Source organism: Petaurus breviceps, unplaced genomic scaffold (assembly GCF_028583685.1).
Source record: "Petaurus breviceps papuanus isolate PSGF00001 unplaced genomic scaffold, PetGlider_PUasm1.0 419, whole genome shotgun sequence".
Lineage (NCBI taxonomy): Eukaryota > Metazoa > Chordata > Mammalia > Diprotodontia > Petauridae > Petaurus > Petaurus breviceps.
In genome coordinates, this window is record NW_027186324.1 from 13,675,326 (window position 1) to 13,701,129 (window position 25,804).

The 25,804-nt window shown below is 36.4% G+C and overlaps 1 protein-coding gene across 1 annotated transcript in view; it reads right to left on the bottom strand.

Annotated features, from left to right (window-relative positions):
- EPHA6 (EPH receptor A6) overlaps nucleotides 1-25,804 on the bottom strand; it is an 862,386-nt gene that overhangs the window by 234,633 nt on the left and 601,949 nt on the right. Inside the window, exon 11 of the mRNA XM_069100744.1 lies at nucleotides 11,405-11,590. Coding sequence (XP_068956845.1) covers nucleotides 11,405-11,590 — 186 coding nt within the window. The remainder of the gene's footprint in view (nucleotides 1-11,404; nucleotides 11,591-25,804) is intronic.

Genomic DNA, 25,804 nt, shown 5'->3' on the forward strand with positions numbered 1-25,804 from the left:
GTCATTAAGCCCTAACTATTCTGCTCCTATAACTTTTCTATCATTCATCTTTTTATCTATACTTATACAAGTATAGTTGAGACCCTCATCACTCTTTATCTGAGCTTGAGCTTCCTACATCTCCTGTTGTAGAGAACTTTCAGGAGTCCCCTGGCTCCACTAATGAAATGTTCCCCTCCCCCTATATTATTACCTGAAAGGCTACAGGACAGATAAGCAGGAGGATGTATAAACTTGGTTGGATGTAGAGAACTTTTGGGGTCCCTTGGTGCCGCTAAAGGAATATTCCCCTGCCCTCTACAGTTACTTGCAAGGTTACATGGCAGATAAGCAAGAGTGCATGTAATCTTTTTTTTTGTTTATGCCTCTGGATATGGTCCTAGGATATTACCCTAATAAATAACTAACCTAAAGCAATGGTAAATAGTAAACAAGATTAAGGGAGGGTCCTTGTACAGTCTGCATTCCTTTGGGTCACATAGAGGGAGGGTCCTTGTACATTGTGTGCATTCTTTTGGGGTGTCTACATTCTTGGGGGGCATATAAACTCTGTAAGCCCCTTGCATCTTTGGCTCTTTTTGATTACACCACCATCTTTTTATTCTCACCACTCACTAGCCCACCAACTGTGCTGGCTGCAGTATCCTGTCTCCAATCCATCCTTCATCCCTCATGGTCATTAAAACAATTTTGCTAATGTTTGATTCATATCATGTTATCCTCCCTGCTCAAAAAATCTTCAGTGACTTGTATAAAGGACAAAATACAGATTCCCTAACTTGCTATTGAAAGTCCTTCATGATCTGTTCTCAACTTACCTTTCCAGTCTTATTTCAAATTATTGTCTTTCAAACAGTCTCTATTCCAGACAAACTAAAATTAATTCTATTCTTCAAATTCAAAGGCACAGAAATATTAGCTATGGAGAGAATAAAGGATGTTTTCTCAGTGACTTTAGAACAAAGGAAAAAGATAAGTGAAGATGTAGCTGTTTTTGAAGTATGAAAGATCTTACAATGGAAGGCCTTGATTTTCTTAGCAAAGCAGAAAGTAAAATTATAGAGCAGGTGGTGGTGGTGGGGGTGTGGGTTGAGTGGAATTTCAGCATAAGAAGAGAGTTTAGAATGCTCACTGTGGGGAATGGTGCAGAATAAATCAGGAAAGGATAAAAGCATTGCCAAAAGCAGTGAGAGTCAAGTTGAGATTAGATAACATGAATTTATAGAGAAACCATTTAGCAGAGTTCAGGGACTTTCTCCTGGTAGTATTCAGCAGTACAAGATTAGGGTTGGAGAAGCCAGATAGTGATGCAGGTGAGGATTGTCAGGTATCAAGTTAATGGAGTAAGTTAAAGGAGAAAATGCAATAAAGTATTGAAGGATAGAGACCTGTTCTTAAGTGAATTTATTAACTATGAGGTTAAGATTGGCAGAGCCACATCACAATTAAGAATTACACTTCAGGCTAAAACAATTTAACAGTCATTATGGAAGCTCAGAGTATAGTCTGACCACAGGAACAGTCATACTAATAGAAGAAACTATGGCTCCTGCTTTTATAGAAGTAGTGAGGGTGGTGAAGGAGGCAAGGTGAATCCACAGAAGCACAGAGACAGAGAGACAGATAGAGAGATAATGCATTTATTAAGTACTTACTATGTGATAGACACTGTAGTAAGTGCTAAGAATACACATAAAAGCAAAATAAGATAGTCCCTACTGCAAAAAGCTTCCATTTGAATGTAGAAGACAATCCATAAAAACATGTAAAGTGGAAGGAAGGAGAGGAGAGTAGGAGGGAAGGAAGGGTACTTTGCTAAGGCTACTGAAGAGGACATAGACAAATCTGGAGAGTTAGGAATGGAGCCAAGAGTGTTGCAGGGGCAGAGGCATATCCAAGATGGGAAGACTGCTGGTAGAAACTGGGAAAGACTGAAGAGTCAGGAGTGAAAAGGCACGAGGCATGAGGGGACCTCTCAGATAGGGGCCAGGGATGTTTTCTACCATGATGCAGTTCAAAGGGAGGAAGCAGTGTCTCCTTCTCTTCCATTACCCCAAATCCTCAATGTTCTGAAAACTGGAAAGGGAGGAATGTGAGGCCACAACAAGGGCAAGGGGTTGGCATGGCAGGAAGGGGTAGAGGAAGTATAGAATAGTTTTAGGAGGAGGGAAGCAGAGATATGGAATGACCAGATATTACCATCCTCTTCATCTCTCATGAAACTTGCCTGATTTTTTTCTATTTACTAATTCTTCCTGGTATCTGTCCTTGGCCCCTATCTCACTCTATCTTGTATCATACATGTCATTTCTTTCTCCAATAGAAAAGAAACTCCTTGAGGACAAGGACTATGCCATTTTTCACCTTTGTATCCCCACCACTTAGAACAGAGCTTTGCACAGAGTAGGTAATACTTGGTGAATTGAATTCACTTCACCTTTACTGATTCAATAAGAATCCACATTAAGAGAGCTCGGCAGAAAGGTTGAAGAATACTTTGCAGATTTTCTAAATCACTATCCTTTGCATAGTCAGTTCAACCTTGAAAGCTTATATCTGGCAACTTTAAGCCACAACGCAATGCCAGAAATCAGTGACTATGTCACAGACTAGAAGATTTCAAAGTTCTCAAATTAGAATAATCATCTTATTATCCAAGAAAATTGCTGAAATAAAAACAGTACAGTGAAATCTAAAAACAATAGAGCAGCTAAGTGATTAGTGTCTGAAGTAAAAGAGGCATTCATCAAAAAAGCCTGTTGTTTGTTGATCTGAGAAAGCTTCTATTTGAGACAAACTGCCCAGATAAACAAAGAAGAGCCTACGTGTTTGCTTAAAATTCTGACTAAAGGAAAAAAATTAAAACTGTATTAAAATAACATCATGGTTTTATCAAATGAAAGAGCAGAAGTAATTTTATGTTGGAAAACAGCATACAAAACCTTGCAATGTAGATGTTGATTCCCAAAGTCCATTTGCACATTTTATCACTGGCCTTTTCTTTTGCCCAGTAGCACTGATGTTTATAAAGGCTCTACGTTTGGCCATTTGTCTTTGGTGACTTGTCCATTTCTTGTAAGTACTCAGTGCTCAATCTTAATTAAAGTCTGCTTACTAGAGAAAGGAGAGAGACTAGAACAGAGACAGTGAGGTAACAGAAGGTTGAGGAAGTTGAATGGTGAGGGGAGCTACCAAAGACATGTAGCCAGAATTTCTTCTTGATTTATGGAAGCATGATTTATCACCTCGATGTAACTTGTGTCCTCTGAAGGTTAAATCATAATGAAATAATATGGAAAAGTGGCATTTGGAATGAAAGCTCAGAAGCAAGGTCACAGAGATAGTGAATTTTTTGAAGGTTCAACAATCTTTAACTTGCAAATTCCCTTCAGAAATCTATCAAATATCATGTAAGTTTTGGAGAAATATCTACACCCTTGGAATTATATCAAATGAGAAAGATATTAACTTCCTAATTTTTTTGAGGGAAACAAATTTCCTATAAATTCTTTCTTTCCTTTTTTTTTTACTTAACATCTTTTTTCTTTTTTGCTCTCATAGGGATCAGTATGAGCCAGGCTATCATTACCTTTCTAAGAAAAGCACTTGGTAAATTGCAAAGGGTTACATGAATATAAAATATTATTACCTTTCTGGTAGGTTATTGCAATAGTGCCTGAGTTATCCTCCTTGCTCCCACTTTCTTTAACTTAGTAAGGACTTTGGAAAAATTCCCATTGTGATCACTCCCTTCACTAATTCAGATGGCAAACCACTTATGACAGCAGATATCATAAATAGAATATATCATAAGACACAATTGTTTCTTGCATATTTAAACCTAGGTCTTCCTGACTCCAAGTCCAGAACTTTAGTCATCAAAACCATGTTACCTCTTGGACATCCTATAATAAATAAAATACAGTGAATAATTTCTACAATTAAAAAATTAGCTCATTTTAAATTTGTTTTATGCTTTTGCTTCTTGGAGGAGGGAAGGTAGGGCAATTGGGGTTAAGGTACTTACTTGCCAAAGGTCCTTAGTTTTTGTATTAAGTGTCTGAGGCAGGATTTGAGCTCAGGTCCTCCTGACTCCAGGGCCAGTGGTCTATTCACTGCACCACCTAGCTGCCCCAATTTCTACAGTGGTCATCATTTAATGGTACATAATGTAAAAGAAATGCTAGGGAAGGTGGCCTGGCTATACCAGATTTTAATCTGTATTATAAAGCAGCAGTCATCAAAACTACTTGGTTCTGACTGAGGAATAGAGTAGTGGATCAATGGAATAGATTGGGCACACAAGACTCAGGAGTCAATGACTATAGTAATCTACTGTTTGATAAACCCAAAGACTACAGTTTTTGGGATAAGAAATCACTATTTGACCAAAACTGCTGGGAAAACTGGAATATAGAAAGTTGGCATAGACCAATATCTAACACTGTATACCAAAAATCAAATGCACAATCTAAGTATAAAGTCTCATGCTGTAAGCAGTCTGGGAGAGCAAGGAATAGTTTACCTGTCAGATTTATTGGGGAGGGAAGATTTTATGAACAAACAAATGTTAGAGAGCATTATAAAATTCAAAATGGATAATTTTGATTACATTAAATTGAAAAGATTCTGTACAAATAAAGCCAATGTAACCAAGATTAAGAGGGAAGTGGAAAATTGGGAAAGAATTTTTACCACCGGTGTCTCTGATAAAAAGCATTTATTAAACACTTTCTCATCCATATAATTGAAATACTCCCTGTCCTCAAGGAACTGACTTTCTGTCATTGGAGACTTACATCTATAAACATATACAAAATATATGCAATGTAATTTGTGGGCCCCAGAAATTGGAAGGAATTAGAAAAGGCTCCATAGAGTAGGTAGCAATTGAGTTTAATTGTTGAAGGAAAACAAAGATTCTAAGAAGTAGAAGGGAAGAAAGCGCTTTCTAGGAATGAGGGACAACCTGTGCAAAGACATGGAAATGGGAAGTCAAATGTCATGCATGGAGAGAGTAAGTAAGTCAATATCAGTGTATTCTAGAGTGTGAAAAGGGTATGTATAATATGGGAATTTGTTAAGGCCTTTAAATGGCAACCAGAGAAGATTGTAGATGATACTAAAGGCAATAGGGAGTCTTTGAAGTTTATATGGTGAGACAGATGTTAGGCATATCACTTTGGCAACTAGATGGAGTCTGAGTTCGAGTGGGAGAAATATAGGCAGTAATACATCTTACTGGATATGGGGTGGTGTTATATATGTGAAATTTACTTTGTTTTGAACTTAGAAAAATATTTTTGAAAAGTTTTCATTATTTTTAAAGCCTTACACTTTGTATGGCACTAGTGTGTTCCTGTCTACCAGTCAGCAAGTAGACTGGTTCCTATGAAAATGGAATGTTTTTGGCGTATCGTCTTTAACATATCTATATACAGTTATACTATACTAGCTAGGCACAGTGTCAAATAACCTATAATTACTACTATTGGAGAAGTTGGGGCTTATGGATTGCTTGAAGTCAGGTGTTTTGAGTGCAACAGGTCTAAAGCTGATGGAGTTTTCAAACAAATTCTGGTACCAATATGGTGAGCTCCTGGAGAGTTTGGTGACAGGGGAACCAAGTTGCCTAAAGAGGGGAGAAACAGCCCTGGGTAGAAATGGGACAGGATAGAATTTCCATATTGATCAAGAAAGGTAGAACATAAAATGGTGGCTATGCTTCTAGCCTGAGCAAGATAAAGAGACCCAGTTTCAAAACAACAACAGCAACCACAGCAGCAGCAACAATGACAACAACTAGTCTGCAAAAAGGCACCAACAATGATCAATACTCCAATTTTATATTTAATACTATTTACATCTTGGTCAAGAGATCCCAGGAGTCTAGCTATCACTAGAATTTGGGAGAGGTGCCAGTGGTCTAAAAACCATTCCTTTTGTGCTTTCTTTTCTTTTTTCAAAAGTGGAAACAGTACATTGTATCCCATGTGCAATTAAAATGTGTCACAGGAGAAATGGGTAATGGATTGTGCATGAAAGGTGTTATTGCAATGCCAGTTTTTATGAAGTTTCTGTATAGTATTTTAGATTTATTTTATTTGCTAACCTGCTGGCAAAATGCTTAGCCTGGTGCTGGATCTGGTTTTCCTATCAATAAAATTAGTTGGATTAACTTGATATCCATTGTGACAAATATAGTAAGCATAAGTTTTATCTTCAGGGAAATATCAACTTTCCTATGTTTTGTGGAGCAGACTAAGATTTGGAGCAGGGTCACACTGTACCAAACATATCACATAGTAATCTTTTATCTTAGCCATGCCATTACCTGTCTCCTCTCAGCAGTACCTCTCTATCTTCAGAGTACCTCTTTTTCTATTCTCCCATGGCATCTTGAGTCTAAAATCTTCCTAAGAACCTTTTTGTCCCTATGCAAATCAGACTACATGGCAGATGAGGTTGGGGAGAACAGAAGTGCATTTGATTTCTTTTAGTGGAATTTGACTTGTACTAAGGAAATTTCCTGGATATGGGCCCAACTAGTGGATAGGGAAGACTCCTTTTGCATTGAATCCTATTTCTGCCATGTACTGCTTATGTGACCTTAGACAAATCACTTTACCTCTGAGACAATGAGTTACAAAGCAGTTGTTATCCTTTCTGGTTTAAGGAATTCCCTTTAGCATTAATTCCCTTCACCAAGGAAATCTCTGGTCTGGTTCCTTTTTTTGGTGAAGAAATATAAAGGAATCCAAGGATGTGATAGTGGGAAGGGACCTTTGGGATTCTCTACTTCAACCCCCTTGTTTTATGGATGAGGGAACTAGAGGAGCTGAGACTTAGAGAAATGAAGTGGTAAAATCCAGTTTGGAAATCCAGGTCTTAGACTTCAAAATGGGCACATTTTCCACTATACTGCATGTGTTGCCTCTCAGTTTTGACATTGAGTCTAATTTCAGGAAATCAAAATTTGGTTCATTTTTGCATATTATGATTTTATGCATAGGAAAATCTTCTATGGTTGGCACATTGCAGGAATTTGTTGCATAATTATTTGTGGATTTTCTATACAAAATGAAATCTGGTGATTTCTGTAAGAGGTAGCCATGTGGAAGTGAAAGTTGGGCTCATTTCAAGAGAAGCATTCCATTAGGTGGTTGCAGAAGAGAGAAAAGCTTCAGGCTTTATCCTCAGGGCTAAGTGTCATAATGTAGTCAACCTGTCTGAATGAAAAAGGCAGAAGAATTCACCGATGTGGGTGACTATCATTTGTGTTTAGTAGAAAAGAGACCTTAGTGACAGAAACAGCACCCCAGATTACAATAAATTACAATGAGTATATTTTTTCTCAATGGGAAATAAATGGACTCTGTGTATGTTTGTTTGTGTGTGTGTGTGTGTGTGTGTGTGTGTGTGTGCACCTCTGGGATAGATCCTAGGGAAGGAACTCCAAAGTGCCCCGACATGTTGATGATTGAAGCTATAGGGACATGTTCCTTCATTATTGAAATCACAGCTTTCATCTTTTTTACAGAAGCCCGATACTTTTTCTCTTTCTTGTTATACAGCTAATGGCATTGTTGAGCACATTACTACTTATAAATTGCTACCATATGTGCCAGTAGTGGCTAATAAGTCTGTACGATACAGGATGGCTTCTGTCTGTTTCTTGTGGAAAAGTATTTGCCAAGGACATTGTTATAGCTCTACTTTTATATGAGCTATTGCTTTAACGTTAATGAAACTGTAATGGGTATCAAATAAATAGGTTTAACTTTTTTCGGTTTCAGTTCTAATAAAATTCAGTATATAATCATTTTACTGTCAACCTTAAAATGAAAGCAATTATCTTCCTATATGTGAGAGTCTACAGTCTGTTCTCTGAAACTTGATGGCATTGATCTTTCAGTGATTAGATATATGGGACAAAATAGTACTTTTAACAATTCATAATGACTGCACATAGATTCATATCTACAATTTTGCATTTCCCCTCAGCTGAAAAATCATGTATTTATTTTCTGTGTCTTTAGCCCTATATAAAATATAGCCACATATACTTATGGCACATCTTAATCTTCTTCAATAATATCCTTTGTATAATGGTGTAACTTTTAGGGAACACTCATTGTTATCTACCTCTTCGCTACTTAAGGCAATCTTGGAACAATTTCCATACATTTATGGGAATGACTCATTTACTTTTTTTTTTTGCCTTCCTATTTTAAACTTCTTACTTTAGTCACAATGATATTGTCAATAAATTTACTTAAAATTGGTGTAATTTTGAATACTCTATTACAGGGCATGCTTGCACACACACATAAATACACAGTACATATGTGTGTGTATGTGTATTTCTTACCTTCATTTTAGAAACCTTTTAAAAAGGAATCTTGATTTGCCCTTGGCAGATGATAATGGCTTACAGAAATGGACAAATTACTATTAATAGTCTTTTGGTATATGCCTATTATGTGTCCAGAATTGTTTAGAAATTATGAGTCATAAAAAGTTAAAAGACCCACTTTATCTTGGACTGTTAAAACCTTAAAGCCAGTGCTAAGCGATGGCTTTTCAGGCACCTGAAACCATTTAGAGGCTTGAACTGTCATATACATTACTGATTATGTTTTGTTAACCTATTCATTTCTTACAAAATATATTAAGCAAAAACCCTATCACATTGTAGTGGTATATATCCTGCCTCTTGCATAAATGTTTTAAATTGTTAGCTTGATAAGCAGAAAAAAAGGGAGATAAATGTGATATCGGAATACATCCTAATTTACAGGATTGTATTTAGTAAAGGAAGAAAATAGAGACCATAAAGCTTCTCTAAACCTTAAAATTCAGGGCTCAATGCTTGTTCATAGAAATTTCAAGCATAAATATACACATGACCTCTGACCTCCCTCAAAAATGACTGTTAATGCCTCAACAAGGCTCATAACCATACATTTAAGTGACAGATTTGAAAGGAATTTTTTTCTTTTTTTCTGCTGAATTACCAATAGGGAAGTATGAGAGTGTTTTTTAAAAGAAATTAAGCTGAGTCATTGCAGTGATAACAGTATTTCTCAATGTTCTATAAATTTATTCTCTCTCATATGTATGCACATCTCTATCTCTCTATACAAGGTGTTCTAAAAGTCTTAGTGCTGTTCATGCAGTTGTAAACTTCAAGTAACAGAAAAGCTTTTTCAGAAATGTTCCACTCTGGAGGAATCCTCAGCAATTCTGACAAAAAGTGCGTTATCTCTAAGGCTTGTACCTCCCTAAGCTCCTTGACTTTAGCCTTAAGCTTTAATACTGCACTAAAAGTTTTGGGACAGCCTATATTGCGTATAATTTAGAGCTTTGTGAATTAATGTAGGGTAAGTGGAATATTTTTCCCTTTGGGAGTTCCACATTCTCAGTGAAAATTGCATCTCTTCTATTTTTAAGTCATTTTATAATACTTTAAGGGCATCCAGGTGGTCCAGCAGATAGAGTCTTGGGTCTGGAGTCAGGACGATTCATCTTTCTGACCTCAGCTACTTACTAGCTGTGTGATCCTGGGCAATTCACTCTGCCCTGTTTGCCTCAGTTTCCTTATCTGTAAAATGAGCTGGCTAAGGAAATAACAAGCACTGTACTATCTTTGCCAAGAAAAGCATGAATGGGGTCATGAAGAGTCAGATACAACTAAAACAACTCAATAACAACGATAATACTTCTGAAATGATTTTTCTTTCAAAGAATCTTTAAGGTGTGTTGTGAAACATATTTGTTAAATTCAAAAGAGGAAACAGAAGGACCACAGGAATGCATTGTGTTCACTGGCATACAGTATATCAATCAGGAATCACAGACGGGATGCACAGACTTCCGACACATGGACAGAGCATTCCTGCTCTAAGAACATAGTGACATCTCGTTCTTCTCCCCCCCAATCCAACACTTTTTTAAATGGAGATATCACTTAATAAAGAATGAGATTTAAAGGAAAATTATGAACCTTTAATGCAAACGGTATTGCATTTTTTTGTGCATCTTAATAGAGCAAAAGAAGAAGAACACTGGTGTATTTACTATTTCTTAATGATTTAAGAAGAATAAAATAATAAAAATTAAATTCTTAGAATAAATGACTAATTTTAAGTTTTCCAGAAAAGTAATTTTAATGGCATGACGTTGGTTCCCACCCAACCTATGAAGATGGGATTTTATTTTGATATAAAATAAGGTTCCTTTCTTACATTCTATATAATGTCATAGTAGTTCTAATTTGACCTCTTAAAGGCATTTTTGGGGATGAGATAATAAAACCATTATCATTGGAAATCTTTTACTTAAAAAGTGCTGCAATACTATCAGAGGCTCCCAAAGTGGGTCCTGGGGGCGCACTGGAATGATCCAGGGAAGTAGTAGTAGTCTTTGGTGCAACTGGGGAGCATTGAATAAAAATAAGGGTGCAGTAGAAGTATAAGAAAAGAAGAGAAGAAAATTTTGAAAAACTGTTCATACATATTTCATTTGTTGTGTAGCAGAGTTAAATTAGTAGTGATTATATTATTTTCCGAATAAACATGCAAACTGTAAGTTATAACCAATCAGTAGTCAAGTCTGCAGGCAGGTCTTAAAAAGTAAGTGTTGGCAGGTAAGCATGTTGCACATTTTTGGGAAGTCCAGCATTCATTGGCAAGAATATATGCAAATAATTACTTAATTTACAATACAATCCTATACGGTTACATGATGCAATATCGCATCATCAAAATTTCAATGCAGGAAAAACCCTCACATTTACAATAAATTATTAAATTTAAGATGCATCATTAAAATATTTTATATATTTTTAAAATGATGCAAATTTAAAAAAATAAAGGTTTAAAGAAAGTAGATTTCTAGCAGGGGTGCTGAATATTTTTTTTTTTGGAAAAGGGAGTGTTTGGGAAGTTTGGGAAGCTCTGGATAGTCTAAGATGATTATTTTTCATTATAGCTGTGTTTTAGCTTAATAATGTACAGTATTTATACATTTTCCTTTTTTAAAAGTGATATTTAGATGGCTGTGAAAGGAGTAAACAATTCAAACAGCTGAGATCAAGGGCAGAGACCTTTACTTTTGGTTTGTCACTTCAAACTAAGTTGGAAGTGACTTATGGTTAATATCACTTCAAGGTTGTTTGATGACCTATGCAAACTAATTTATTTCTGGGGGATAGGAGTCATGTTCTAAAGGCAATGTCACAGCCTGATATTCACACCTTTGCTGATAGTCTCAAGGTAAGGAGAATTGATTAGTAATGGCTAAGAACTCAAGCATTCACCTAAAATAGTGTTATTATTTAATTTTTAATTCCAACACAGACTTAGCATACAAAAGAACTGATTAAAAATGAACAATAACTTACTTTTTGTGACAATACCTTCCAGGCGAATGATGTTTGGGTGGTCAAATTGTCCCATGATACTAGCTTCTCTTAGAAAATCACTTCTTTGCCTGTCCATGTAACCACCTTTCAAAGTTTTGATAGCAACTGGTATCTCTCTTTTCCCTGGTGTTTTCAAACGTCCACTGCAAACTTCTCCAAATTCACCTTGAAATAAGAACAAGAATTTAAATACCATGTCCATATTTGAGAAGAATTGCATTTTTAGTGCAATTTCTTCCTTTTAATAAATGACTCCTTTCTAAGGATACCATTTTCACATGAAGAACTTAAAAAAAAAGGTGAAGCTTGTTCAGCAACTTTGATAATGAATTTCCACGGAATAAACATGCAAAGGGAAGTTAGGTGGTATAGTAGATAGAGTGCCAGGACTGAAATCAGAAAGACTCATCTTCCTGAGTTAAAATCTGGCCTCAGACACTTACTAGCTGTGTGACTTCAAGGAAGTTACTTATCGCTTTTTGCCTCAGTTCCTCATCTATAAAATGAGTCAGAGCAGGGAATGGTAAACCGCTCCAGTATCATTGGTAAGAAAACCCAAATGGGGTCACAAAGACATGACTGAAATGATTGAACAACAAAACAAGCAAATATTGTATTGCAGATTACCCACTGGTGATGGATATTCTTGAACAACTAAACTATTATAGTTAACATAGTACTTGATGCTAGTGATGACCAACAGTAAAAAAATAGGATGTAAATTTTTTGAATCTGTTATTGGTATTGGTCTAATGCATATTATGTTCAGGGAATAAATATGCTCAGATTTTTCTCTGCAAGTTGGTCATCTCTGAATTTCATTTACCTGTAAGAAAGTAATCTTGAGGCTCATAATTAGGATCATGCTTAACGTTAGAAGGACCAAAATTTAAGAATACTTTGAAGGACCAAGCTATGCTAATCGATGCGGTGCATTTTTTATGCATAAGACAAAGAAAATAAAGATAGTAGGATGAAATTTTTTTTTTTAATCATTTGACATGCTTTGTTATTCTGGTTAACTCATTCATGATCATCTGACTAAATGATCAGTGATTGGTGTGCAAATAGGAAGCAAACCAATAAAAGTTAGGAATTTTCTTTGACTTCACTATATGAAAATTGCTTTGAGGATTTACTATATTTATTAATAATCACTCTTTGTTTATTTACTATGTGACCATCACTGTGTGAGAGATTATGAAGAAAAAAGAAAAAAATACTCTATTGTCAAGAAATTTGTTATCTAGTTAGGGAAATAAGACAACTATACTAGAAACAATCAGGAAACTATACAAGACAAGCCTACAATTAAGTAGTAAATTCTGATGTTGACTATGTCCTATGGGAATTCAGATAAAGAAGATTCATGAGGTAAATGAAGGCTAGAAAACTCTCTCTTTAATTTTTTTTTTTGTTGTTGTTGAGTCATTTTCAGTCATGCCTGATTCTTCATGAGCCCATTTGGCGTTTTTCTTGACAAAAATACTAGAGTAGTTTGCCATTTCCTTCTCCAGTTCATTTTACAGAGGAGGAAACTAAGGCAAACAGGGTCGCGTGATTTGCCTAGGGTTACACAGCTACTAAGTGCCTGAGGCCAGATTTGAACTCAGGAAGATGGGTTTTCCTGACTTCAGGCTCAGCACTCTATTCACTGTACCACCCAGCTGCTTTGATGGGGCCTGTGTAGAGACCTGTGTTGAGGTATGGATAGACTTTGGAAAGACCTAAGTAAGGATGACGATTTAAAGTTTGTGGAAGAACAGGGAAGCTACTTGCGTAGCACCTTCTCCAGGGCTACTTTCCCTACTCCTGCTCAAATTGGCGGACCAAGAGAGTGGTTAACTTCTACTTCCTCATGGTCATTGGGCTAAAGCTGAAGATAATTGGAGTGTTGGCTCTTGTGCCTCAAACCAGTGGATGGTGATCTCAAATTAAGAGTGAGGTGGCTATTTTATGTATAGAGAACCAAGTGCAAAGGGGTGAATCCGAAGTCCTGATTACTAGGAATTCTTTTTCCCTTTATTGAGTCCTCATGAATTTCTCCTTAGATGTAGCTCTCTGTTGAGCTCCAAGGGTCTGTGCCTTTATAGAATCTGTAACATGTACTTCTCTGCATCCCTGAAGGGGTCGTTTTCCTTGTATTTAGTTTGTCTTAGTATGTCTCTCAGCTCCTGATGCAGATTCTACCATCAACCACTGCTCTTTCAGGGGTACTACCATAATGCCAGTGGGAGCTCTACATCTGCTAACCTTTTGAAATTATTCACATGGCCAATAGATTTTTCTCTCTCCTCTTCTCTCCTTCCCACAAAAAGCTGATTTGCTCTCTGGATTCCTTTACTACTGGATTTGACCATCACAACCTTGAATCTTATCTAGTTTGCTGTTTTTAAAATATAACCCCCCAGAACATAACTGATTCTTATAAATATATGTCCTGTGTGACATTTGCTTTTATTCAGTGACAAATCTCTTTAATATTTCACATTGATAAGGACTTGTTCATGCCTCATTTACTCTGTGATTACAATAATTAAGGTAGGGATGGAAACCCCCACACTTTATTGACATAATGAACAGTTTATTTATTGAGGCAATATGTTTGAATAGTTAAAGAGGGTCCTGGTAAACAACGTGGGAAAGGAATTTCATACCTAAATTGATATGTGATATTTAGAAATTTTTTCAGGAGTGAATTATGTGCTTATATGCCAATTAGTAGCTGTACTTTTCCATATACTTTTTTGGGGGACATGTTTCTTTTCGTATTTTTTTTTTAAATAAAGGCAGTAAAATGAAAAGAAACAAAAATTGAGTTATTAATTTTGTTAATTAACATGAATTAAAAGGCTGGTAGAGAGGAGCTGGAAGGTCATCGGCTCCAAGTTAGGTTTCTGATTCACCATGGACAACTCCCATCCCATTAGCATAGATAAATGAAAGTTTGCTAAATTCACTTGGAGGTCTAGTATGATGTTAGCATGTAAAAGAAAAAGGATGCAAACCAATGTAATGGTAAACACAGAAAAGAAATAAATTACAAATTATTGCATAATTACAAAGATTATCATAATACATACAGAGATACTACACTTGTTAGCTTTAGAAATGTCAGGAAATATGGGCAAATATGTAAATGTGCATGAATATGTCTTTGGTGAGGCATGATTAAGTTCTTTAACAATTCAGTACAAAGGTGCTCAAATTTTAACCTTGCAAGTTTTGTAAAATTAAAGATAATAAGCCACTTCTATTTAAGTTAAATCCAAACCAGTTGTAAAAAATCACTCTTCTTGTGAGCCTAGAACAAAGAAATTCCAGCTATTTGATTCTCTTGTAATGACAGTTTTCATTAAAAAAAAAAACTCAGGCTAAAGCTTTTCTCCTGTGCATATTAATTATAAAAAAGGGAAGTTGATCAAAACTTTACATATTTTTCTTTCAAGGTAGAGAACTTTGAAGAAGGGAATGGGAGTTTTCTATTTTTAATATGTGGTCTGTCTGGGCACACATAAAGGTAAATGAAGATTCATCTTCAGATCACCTTAATTCACTGTGATGAATATTCCAAGCAAAAAACAGATTTTTCCTATTTTCCCCATAGTAAGGCTGGATAGGAAGATTCAGCATCAATTTAACACCTCTCATCTCCTATAAAATATTAATACATGGGATTTTTATTTCACATTTCATAGTGTTTCAAGCATATATGTTTTCAAGTTTTCAAGCATATATTCCACGTATAATGAAATGAATGCACTAATCTATTGGTATTTTACCAAGAGTGACAAAACACTGCTTTTCTTTGCTTTCATTTGTTCCCTGAATTCATGTATCTTATTAACACTAGGCAGCTGTTTCTTCACATGAAACATTGCATTATCAGGCTGTTATCACACTCATTCTGGTGGCACCAAACACAGTTGTCTCAATTACGAGCTCTGAAAGCATTCTCTTTGTGTATTCCAGAAGTTCAGTCAGAGGGCACGTCTGAATCTTTGTCTTCCAAGCTAGATTTTTCAGGCATTTAGGTTAAAATAGATTAATTTAACTGTATAGTTTCTGATACTACTGCTGACATTTTTAAAATGGTATGGTACCTAGTAATATTGGGCAGCTAGGTGGTGCAGGGGATGGAGTGCAGGACCTGTAGTGAGGAAGCCTCATATTCCTGAATTCAAATCTGTCCTTAGACACTTTCTAGCTGTGTGACCCTAAGTCACTTAACCCTGTTTGCCTTAGTTCCTCATCTGTAACATGAACTGAAGATGGAAATGGCAAACCACTCCAGTATCTTTCCCAAGAAAAACCCAAATGGGGTCATGGAGAGTTGGACATGACTGAATAACAACCCAGTAAAATCAGAAGTCAGATTTGTATGTATGGACTTAATATGCAAATCTTAGAGACATTAAGTCTAACTAAGCCTAAAGCAGGGGTACAGAGAAAGGAAAAAAAAAATCAAGCCCTGACCTAAATGAGCATACATTCCAATAGGAGAGTTAATATGGAAATAGCTAGGTATATACAAAGCATGTATAGAGTGAATGGAAATAATTTGAAAAGGGAAGGCATTCATCTGTCTCTGTCTCTTTCTGTATGAGTTTAGAAGTGTAAAATGAGTCAAAGCCTATAGAATTCAGGAATTGAAGTTAAACTTGGAGGAGGCAAGAAGCTAACAGGTAAAGATGAAGGCTTGGCACATTCCAGGCATGAGGGATAGTTAGTTCAAGGGCACAGAGACAGATGTAGTATAGAAGGAAGTAGAGTGTTAAAAGCCTGGAAAGATGAGAACGATCCAGATTATGAAGATACTTCAATGCCAAACAGTGGTATTTATCCTGGAAATAATAGGGAACCATGGAAAGTTATTGAGTAGAGGAATGATATGATCAGAGCTATGCTTTAGAAAGATAACCATGGCAGCTGAGTGGTTGATGTATTAGAATGGGGAGAGATTTGAAGCAGGGATATGAGTTAGACGATCTTCACAATAGTCCAGGAAAGAGGTAAAGAGGATCTGAACCACCGCTTTCTCACAGAGTTCACTCATAAAGGAAAGGACAGAGATTCGATAAGGGCTATCAGAAATAGTAAGGTTAAATGATTTTTTGTTCGTTTTAGAGGAGGGAATAGAAAATAATTGGGGTCAAGTGACTTGGCCAAGGTCACACAGCTAGTAAATAGCAGGTGTATGAGGTTGGATTTGAACTCAGGTCCTCTTGACTCCAGGGCCAATGTTCTATTCACTGCACCACCCAGCTGCCCCTGATGGTTTTTTAAGGACTGGAGAGACACAGGTATATTTGTAGGCAGCAGAGGAGTGAGTATACAGGGAGAGATTGAAAATAAGAGATATTTTCTGTAGATCTCTGGAGGAAATTGGGTCAAGGGTGCATATAGATGGATTTGCCTTGGAAAGGAAAAGGTTAAAATTTTGATCTGAGCCTGTGGTGATGGATGAGACAGATAGTAGAGGAAGATGCCTGAGTGATGTTAGATTAGGAGTCGTGTGATCAACAAGATGGTAGACTAGACATTTTCTCTGATCTGCATGACATTGGATGAATCACCTTGAGATCCAGCCTGTAATGGTAATGTAATTTGAATTTGAAGATCCTTTGTTTTGGCAAAGGTAACAGGTGCTTAGCACTTAGTAATTAATCAAGCTTCTGTTAAAGAAACAGAAGGTAGGAACTCCTACATCCTGCTGATGTAACAGGAAGGAGATGGCTGAAACAGGAAGAATTTAATGCCATGTGTATGTAAGGAGAAGTCCCTGCTGGGTCAGCAGATCTTCTTGGAGCAAGCTTCATGGAGGCAGAAGCTGCTGCCACTGGGGAGGCTGAAGAGGAAAGGCCCCCGGGCTGGAGAGAATGATTTTTATTTGGAGAACCTGGGAGAAGTAATTTTGATTCTGGGAACCAGCTGACACTTCTGCTGAGTCTGAGGGCCAACCAGAGCTGCTGAGGATTTCTGAGGTCCAGTCAGAGCTGAGGGCCAGCTGGAGTTACTGAGGCTATTGAGGATTTCTGAGGGCCACATGGAGCTGCTGAAGACTGAGGAAGCATGACTGTGATGCTGATGATTTTGTATGAACCTGTTTGTGGCTGTGTTAAGCCTTGACTTCCCAGGAACAGAGACTGTGAAGGATTTAAGGTGGACTGGACATTGTGAGCTTCAGTGTGAACAGGAAGTGTAGGGAGATCTGGATAAGGACCTGGGAGCTGTCTGCCTTTGAACCAAGGTGACAGTTTGGTGAATCCAGGTAGGATCTGGGATCATGGAAGGGTACCCAGGGAATCTGAGAGACCACCCTAAGTCAGGCTTAAAGAGACTTTACTTGGATATTGGGTACTGACTGAGAAATCACAATTTATTAGTCACCTAGGGGTGGAGGGCTTGTGTATTTTATTTTATTTTTATTTATTTATTTTTTTTTGCCCTTTGGAGAGCAATTGGGGTTAAGTAACTTGCCCAAGGTTACAGGGCTAGGGTTTTTTTTTTGTTTGTTTTTGTTTTTTTGGTGTGTGTTTGTTTGTGTGTGTGTGTGTGTGTGTGTGTGTGTGTGTGTGTGTGTGTGTGTGTTAAGTGTCTGAGGCCAGAACCGAACTCAGGTCCTCCTGATTCTAGGGCCGGCGCTTTACTCACTGTGCCACCTAGCTGCCTCAGCTTGTGCATTTTATGATGATTGAATAGTGAATGATGACTAAATAGTAATTGATTTGTTACTTAGTGTGCCCCATGAGTGGAGAACTTTGACTTTGTGTCCTTTAAGGAGGCAAATCTTCTTAAGGATGATTGAATGACTGAGATATTTGAATTATTACGTTACTAAATGATTGCTCTTTGTTCAAAACTTTGTGACCACTGTGGTGAAAACTATGTGGCCATTTCTGTGAAAAGTTGTTGTGAATGCTGTATTTTGATTTTCCGTGATAAGTTGTAATATGGTGAATTCTGTTCTTTGATTTTCTGTGAATGATTTGCTTTGATTTATTATTGATAAATAGAGTGTTCACTATACTATGTAATCAGAATCTTGAAAAGCTGTTCACAGTAGCATTCTTCTGGCAAGCTGCTCCTGCTTGGCTTTACATTATAGCATAGTCAGCAGGATTTGACCCTGCTCAGGGAAACCACAATGAACAGTCTCACAAGGAAACCACAATCAGAGTGGAGTGAGTCAGGAATGAAGCAATAAGGAGAAGGAAATATTGAAAGTATCAAAGTTTTCAGGAAGAAGAAAACTCAAAGACCTTGAATATAAACAAATAAATGAATAGGATAAACAATAACAGCAGACCTCCAGATCTATTAAATGGGTTCAGGTATGTATGAGGTAATATTGCAAAATAAGGGAAAATGATCCAATGGTTGATGGACTAGAGGACCCTGTGGAATTTGGGAAGGACATGGAAATACAACATGCTATTCTTGAGTGGTTTAAAAGAGAAATGAGAATTATGAAAGCAGAAATTATGTTTTGCACAGCAAAAATAATGCACAGAATAGAAAAACTGTAACCTTCAGTAGCAAGCTTCACTAAATAAATAAAAGAAAGAACAAAAGATTGGGAAATGCAAATACACAAAAAGGCAACTTAGAAGAAAAGAAGTGAAAAAACACAATAAACAAAATAAAATGTGTTTACTATGAAAACAAAACATACTAAACTGGAAGACAGAATGAACAGAGCAACTTAAGGATCATGATTCTCCCAGAAGAACCTGACAGGGTAAAAACAAATATTTTACCATCATAATGAAGGAAAAATGGAAAAGAATTACCCAGAACTTCTCACTATAGAACATGTAATTCTAATAGAGTGAATTTAAGCATTGCCTCCAGAAAACCCAACAACCCTAAGGCTACAAACTCCGAGACACAGAGTTGTTCAGTTTAACACGTTTTGGCTTCCCTTTTCCTGCTTTTCCATTTTTCCATTTTCTGGCTTTGTGGTCAGGGGAAGTCATCTTTGTTTCAAACATTTGATAAGTTTAATACCTTTTCTCTCTACCTCTGAAATTCCTCCGAAGAAAAGTACTATGTAGCTACAAAGCATTATTTCTTCTCCTCCACTTCACCTCCTCCTCCTCCTCCTTCCTCCTCCTCCTCCTCCTCCCTCTGCTCCTGCTCCTCCTCCCCCTTAGTAACATTTTGGAGGAGGGGCCAGGCCTGTGACTTCATCAGTGCTGGGACCTCCTGGTAGGGAAACATATGCCAACATTGTAAATCAATAGCTTAGAATCTTAGAGAGTTATCTGGGCCAACAGGGGGCTAAATGGTTGGCTCACTGCCATGTTAACAATTAATACGTATCAGAGTCCAGCTCTCTCTTCACTGGGCTGTACTGCCTCTCTTCAGATGCATGATTTATACCAATGTCATTGTTACTTGTTTTTCAGTTGTGTCTGACCCTTCCTGAATCTGTTTGGGGTTTCCTTAGCAAGGATATTGGAGTGGTTTGCCATTTCCTTCTCCAGCTCATTTTACAAATGAGGGAACTGAGGCAAAGAAGGTCAAATGACTTGCCCAGGATTACACAGCTAGCGTCTGAGTCACATTTGAACTCAGGAAAATGAGTCCGCCTAATCTCAGGCCTGACTCTCTATCCACTGTACCACCAGCTGCCCCAATTAATACCAATAAGCAATCCCCCAAATGTGGAATAAAATTCTATATAGAAACTTACAATTTGAACTATTTATATTTTAATTAGAAAAAAATACTATTCAATACATTTTTAACAGTCTTTTTTCTGTTGATAAAATGCCCATAAATACACATTCAAGTAAATGGGGTATTCTAATCTTTAGTCTAATTATTAATGTTTAATTCTCTTTAAAAATGTACTCATCAAACATTTCAAGTCCTACAACATACCTGACAGTAACTAACAAAGAATGTCATTTAACTCAGTATGTGAAAGTCTCTGGAAAAGCTTAAATAAGACATTTTGAAGTTCAGTCAGGCAATAAGCATGAACAGTCATCACAAGAAACAACCAAGTGTTTAGACAGGAATGACTAAGGGGAGAGAGTGGACTGTCAGTCGGAGATGGTCATGAATGCTTTTAAAAAAAGCAGAAAAGCATATCTTCAGGAACTCAGACATAAGTGTAAAAGGCCAAAAAGAATCTTGATACAAAGATTATTCTAAGCCTCCAAATACCTGAATAAAATGTTCAAAGCATCTTTGATCACCAGGTCTAGTGGATCATCAAAAAACTGAAATGAAAATTTGAAAATTTCTCTAAAAACTAAAGTTTGTAGTTGGATGGCAATATGTACCAGTATAGGTGAATACTTGAAGGACTTAGACAGTAAAACTGCTATGTGCAAAACTCAAAATTCATCTTTTGCATTTCCCTCTATTACTCCACAATCTGATTAGTTGCTAAGTCTTGTTAATTTTATTTTTCCAACATCTTTCAAATCTACCTCCTCCTTTCTTTTCTAAATGCAATCAGCTAATTTCAGGTTCTCATCTCTTCTCACCGACTATTGTAACAATGCAAAATATATGTTATGACAGGAGAATGCAAGTTTCAGTTAATCAGGTATATTTCATGATAAATTAGAGAATGTAGGATAGTATAGGAGAGTGGAAGAGAATTTGGATTGGAAAATGGCACAGTGGAAAGACCTACGATCTTTTCTAGTAGGCATGATGTAGAGCTCACCTGGGTAAGGATTAAATAAAGGAAGGCAGGAGGGGGACAGGACAATCACAGTGGGTTCTAATACTGAATGAAAGGGATCAAGGAATTTGGAAGTTAGGTGGCATACTTTAGGGGAATGTTAATGTTTAGAAAGATGGGGAGTGGAGTACACAGAACCAATTAAAAGATGATCTAGGAAAATTAATTAGATTGAAAATTTGTAATTTGAATATTTGTGATGCAGCATGTTGTCTAATATGTGCATATAAAATTTCACAGCTAGGTAGTGATTTGAATTTTTTCTGATGATTAACTCAGAATTTTTGGATGGTAGAGAAAGGGCTAGAATCTCATATGTATAAATCTCACACTTAAGAGATGTCTAGCTTCTTAGTATTTAGAAATTTATATAGACTTGCATTTAACATAGTTTTGTTTGTCCTTACAAGGTATAATAACAAAGCAGACATTTTAAAAATCATATTCTTTAGGTTAACTTCTTTGTGGTGCAAAATTTCATCCCCTTTGAGAAATAACATGACTTTTTTTTAAAAAGGCAAAATATTAGTATTATAATCCAAAGATCCTTCTTTAAATTATGTTTTTGAGAGTCCCATTTCTTTAATAGAGTTTAAAATGCTTATTGCCTAGTATGTGGGTGCTGTCATAATGAACATTTTGCATATATTATATATATATAATATTTACATATATTATTACTTAACACCTATATTAGGACCCAAGTGATAAATCTCTCTTTGAGTTTATTGCCAGTGATAGTTTGTTAAAGGAGTTTAATTTGCACATTTTTTAAAGATACATGCTGACTATGCCAATGTATTTCTTTTTATTCCCTTTATCCCTCAGGGAACATGGAACTAAATTCAAACCCCAACTACTTCTGGAACTATATAATCTCAATCACAAGGTTCTATATACCCTACTGATCCTTTTAATTGATTTTTGTTTTGGCTTTATTTTTAGTCATGCGATTTTATATTATGGTGAAGTTTCTTGCCTCTGTGTCTTTACCTGTGTAATCCCTTATGCCCACAATGCCATCCTCCCTTTCATTACCTGTTCAATTACTATTCATCCTTTCAAGCATGTCATCTTAAATACCTATTTGAGAAGCAGACAAGGTGCAAGGCCTAAATAAATCAATCCTACTTATTTCACAAGGACAGCAGGAAGGGTAGCTCCTTGTTTAGAAATGTTCCATCAAAGAATAAAAGACTGAAGTTTCTAAAATAGCTAATACTCAATATTTAAAGTAATGAAATCATGCTAAATATTCAATTTCTTATAAAGAAAATACTTAGGCTAACATTCAAAACAGAAAAGAGCTTTTAGCAAATTAATTGTGTCCTGTTTCATTTTCATTTCAACAAAAATTTATATATGCCTATTCTATTATATTTAGATAATCTTATATAATCTTTCATATTCCTGTCTTCATAGAGCTTACAGTTAAGTAAGGGAATAAGACATAAAGATAAATATAATACACTAGAAATCCATTTTTATGGCGCTCTCAATTCTCTAATAAAGAAATTCCCTCTACCAATACAGATTAGAAATTGTTTTGCAATTTAGTTATCTTAGAGAATCACCTAGGACACAGATAGTAAATGTGACATGCCCAGCGTCCTGTAACCATTATGTTTCAGAGGTGAAACTTGAATTCAAATCATGTTGGCTACAAGGCTAGCTATCTAACAACTATGGCATTCTATGTCTCCTAAATCATAGAGGTATAAGGAAAAGCTCCATGTGAAAGTTAAATGTGTTACCAATTGAGGAGGGAGAAAGGTCAGGAAAGACTCCAAGGAATAGGTGGCATTTGCGTTGAGCTTGCAATAATCATAGGAATTCAATAGGCAATAAAAGAGAGAGGGGATTCTGAGCATAGGAAAGAGTCATACCTTGGAAGTGTGAACATGCAGGGTTTGTTTGGGGGAAAGCAAGTAGTTTGGTTGCAGTGTCAAATATATAGAGAAAAGTAATAGGTCAGTATTTTTAAGGATGATACTTGATTGCACAATGCCTTCAATACCAAGGAAAGAAGTTTGAAATTTACTTGGGAGGCAAAAGGTAGTCCAATTAAGATTTTTTCTTTATAGCATAATTTTTCATAAAGCATAATAATTTTACATAAAGCAAAATTTCTGGCAATGGTATAAACAGATTGATTGAGGAGGGTAGAAGTTAGAGGCCATTATATTAGTTCAGGTGAGAGGTCAGGAGGGGTTAAAATAAACTTGGTAACCATGTGAGTGAAAGCAGGTTGTGAAAGTAGTTAACACAACTCAGTAATTAATTATATAAGATAGGGGAGTGAGAGGGAAAAGTAAAAAATGACACTAAGGCTGGGAACTTACTAGAATAGAACTGATAGAAATGGTGAAATAGGAAGGAGGCACAGGTTTAGGGAGAATACGATATGTTCAATTTTGGATGTGTCAAGTTTGAGGAGCTATTACAAACTTGATGCAACTTATTTTCCAAGTTCAGGAATACTACATTTTAAAGTCTAATCTGTGGAAGGGAACTATCTTACAGTTAATAAAAGACAGTAGGCTAAAAGAAGACTGAGCTATAAAGAAAAATTTAATAATATGGACAGAGAGCATCTGTAATAAGAATGTAAATTTTAAAGATCTTCCCTGCCCCTAGGCTAATGTGCACCTGAAGCCTGGGGTGGGGGAGGCTTGTTTTTCAGTAGATACTTTTTGATTGGCCAGTGGGTCCAAAAGGTTGTTACATTCTCTGAGCCAGGAGAAGGCTATATAAGCCCTGATGTGTAGCTTTGTTTTGGGACTCACTTTGAGAAGTGTTGTGTGATTTGATCTGAATTCTGGGAAGCCGTTGTTGAGAGTCCCCCGGCTTTGAAAAACCCAGAATGTGGAAACCCAGATGTTGACTGGGTGTGGATGTAATGGTTGGACAGTTTGGAAATCTGTCTACTTGATGTTTCTGTCTTGATAATTATGCCTGTATACTTTGAGGTTCAGGGTGCTGACCTTTTCTCCTGAACAAGGTAAACGATATATGTCTGACTGATTAAAGTAAGCTTGTTAACCCATTTTGAGTTGCTTTCCTTTAACAAAGCAGATCCAAGAACCTGTGGTGGAGGCAAACCCTGAGGACGTGCTTGGGGTGCTTGCTGCTACAGCATCAGAATTTTGAACATTCTGATTAGAAATTTCAGATAATTTAATGGGAAAAGTATGTTTTTCAGGGGGATCAAGAATTTATAAATTGGGCAAAAGATAATTTTAAATGATTTCTTCAATTACTAATGGAAGATCAAGTTGTGCCTTTGGGTTTTATGCTACTGATGATCATAAATAAGAAGAAATTTGGTCCTAAAGTAACAGGGTTCATATTAATGGAATAAATAGAAACCATGAGTCACTTGTTAGGAAATTTTCTCTAGGAAAATGGAATAAAGCAGCAAAAAATTTATAAAAAGATACTGAAAGTTAAACAGTAGAAATTATTTTGTTGACTTTCATCATATGGAAAGATCCTAATTAAAGGTTACAAAAATTCTTTGTACTAAAAATGTAAAGAAGAAAATAGAGTAAGTATGTTCTCTATCCTTTGCTTTCTCCTATTTTCAACAAAATAAAAGATGATGGTATGATCTTAAAACAAAACTCTTTGAATAGAGTAGTTTATTAATCTGATAGATACCTTATGAGTTAGAAGGTTATCTAGCTGAAGTTTTGCCAGAAACTGACACTATATGACGGACAGTGAACAAAACGTTTGGGCTAGGGGAGCATAGTTAGGCAATAATGCTGGTTTATTGGAGTAGTATAGTTGACTATATATCTTTCTTGTTTATACATGGAAAGTTTTACAGTGAACTTAGGATCACCAGTTTCTCATGGATGCACTCAGCTAAACATAGATATCAGCAAAAGACCTTGACTACCAAGTGGCTTCCTACAAGTCCAGACTGCTTGTGGGAGACACAACAATATTTCTTGATACTGATTTCAAAATATTCTTCTTGGGGAAAGATACAGCACACCTGACCAGAGGGGCTTTGCACCCTCCTGGATCTGACCAAGTCAACAAATCCAGACTTGGGAATAGCTCAACAAATCCTTGAACTCAGAGCAAGTCACAAGTCTCTGGACTCAGACACAAGCTGAAGAATCAGTTAGACTTCCCCTGCCCCCAAAGTTTATTGCTTTCTTCTTCATCATACCACATGTTAAATTAATAATAATAAGCAATATTTATATAACACTTATGTACCAGGCACTGTACTAGGTGCTTACAAATTTTATATCATTTGATCCTTATAACAACCCTGGGAAGTAGGTGCTGTTATTGTCTTCATTTTGTAGATGAGGAAACTGAAGAAACTGATAGGTGTTGCAGGTTAGATTTGAACTCAGGTCTTCCTTTAGGCGTGGTACTCTATTTGCTCTATCACCTAGTCTAGCTGCCCTAATCTCTTAGCTGGTAATTCGGTACCAAGTCTTCTTGATTCTACCTTTTTAACATTTTCTATAATCTATAATCATCTTCTCTGTACTCATAAACATGACTGACCTTAGTTCAAGGTCTCCATCACTTCTCACTTGGAATATTGCAAGAGCCTATTAATTCCTCTCCTTATCTCAAATATACTCTCTCTCTAAAGCTGCACACAGCTGCCAAAGCAAATTTCCAAAAGTGTAGGTTTGTTTGTG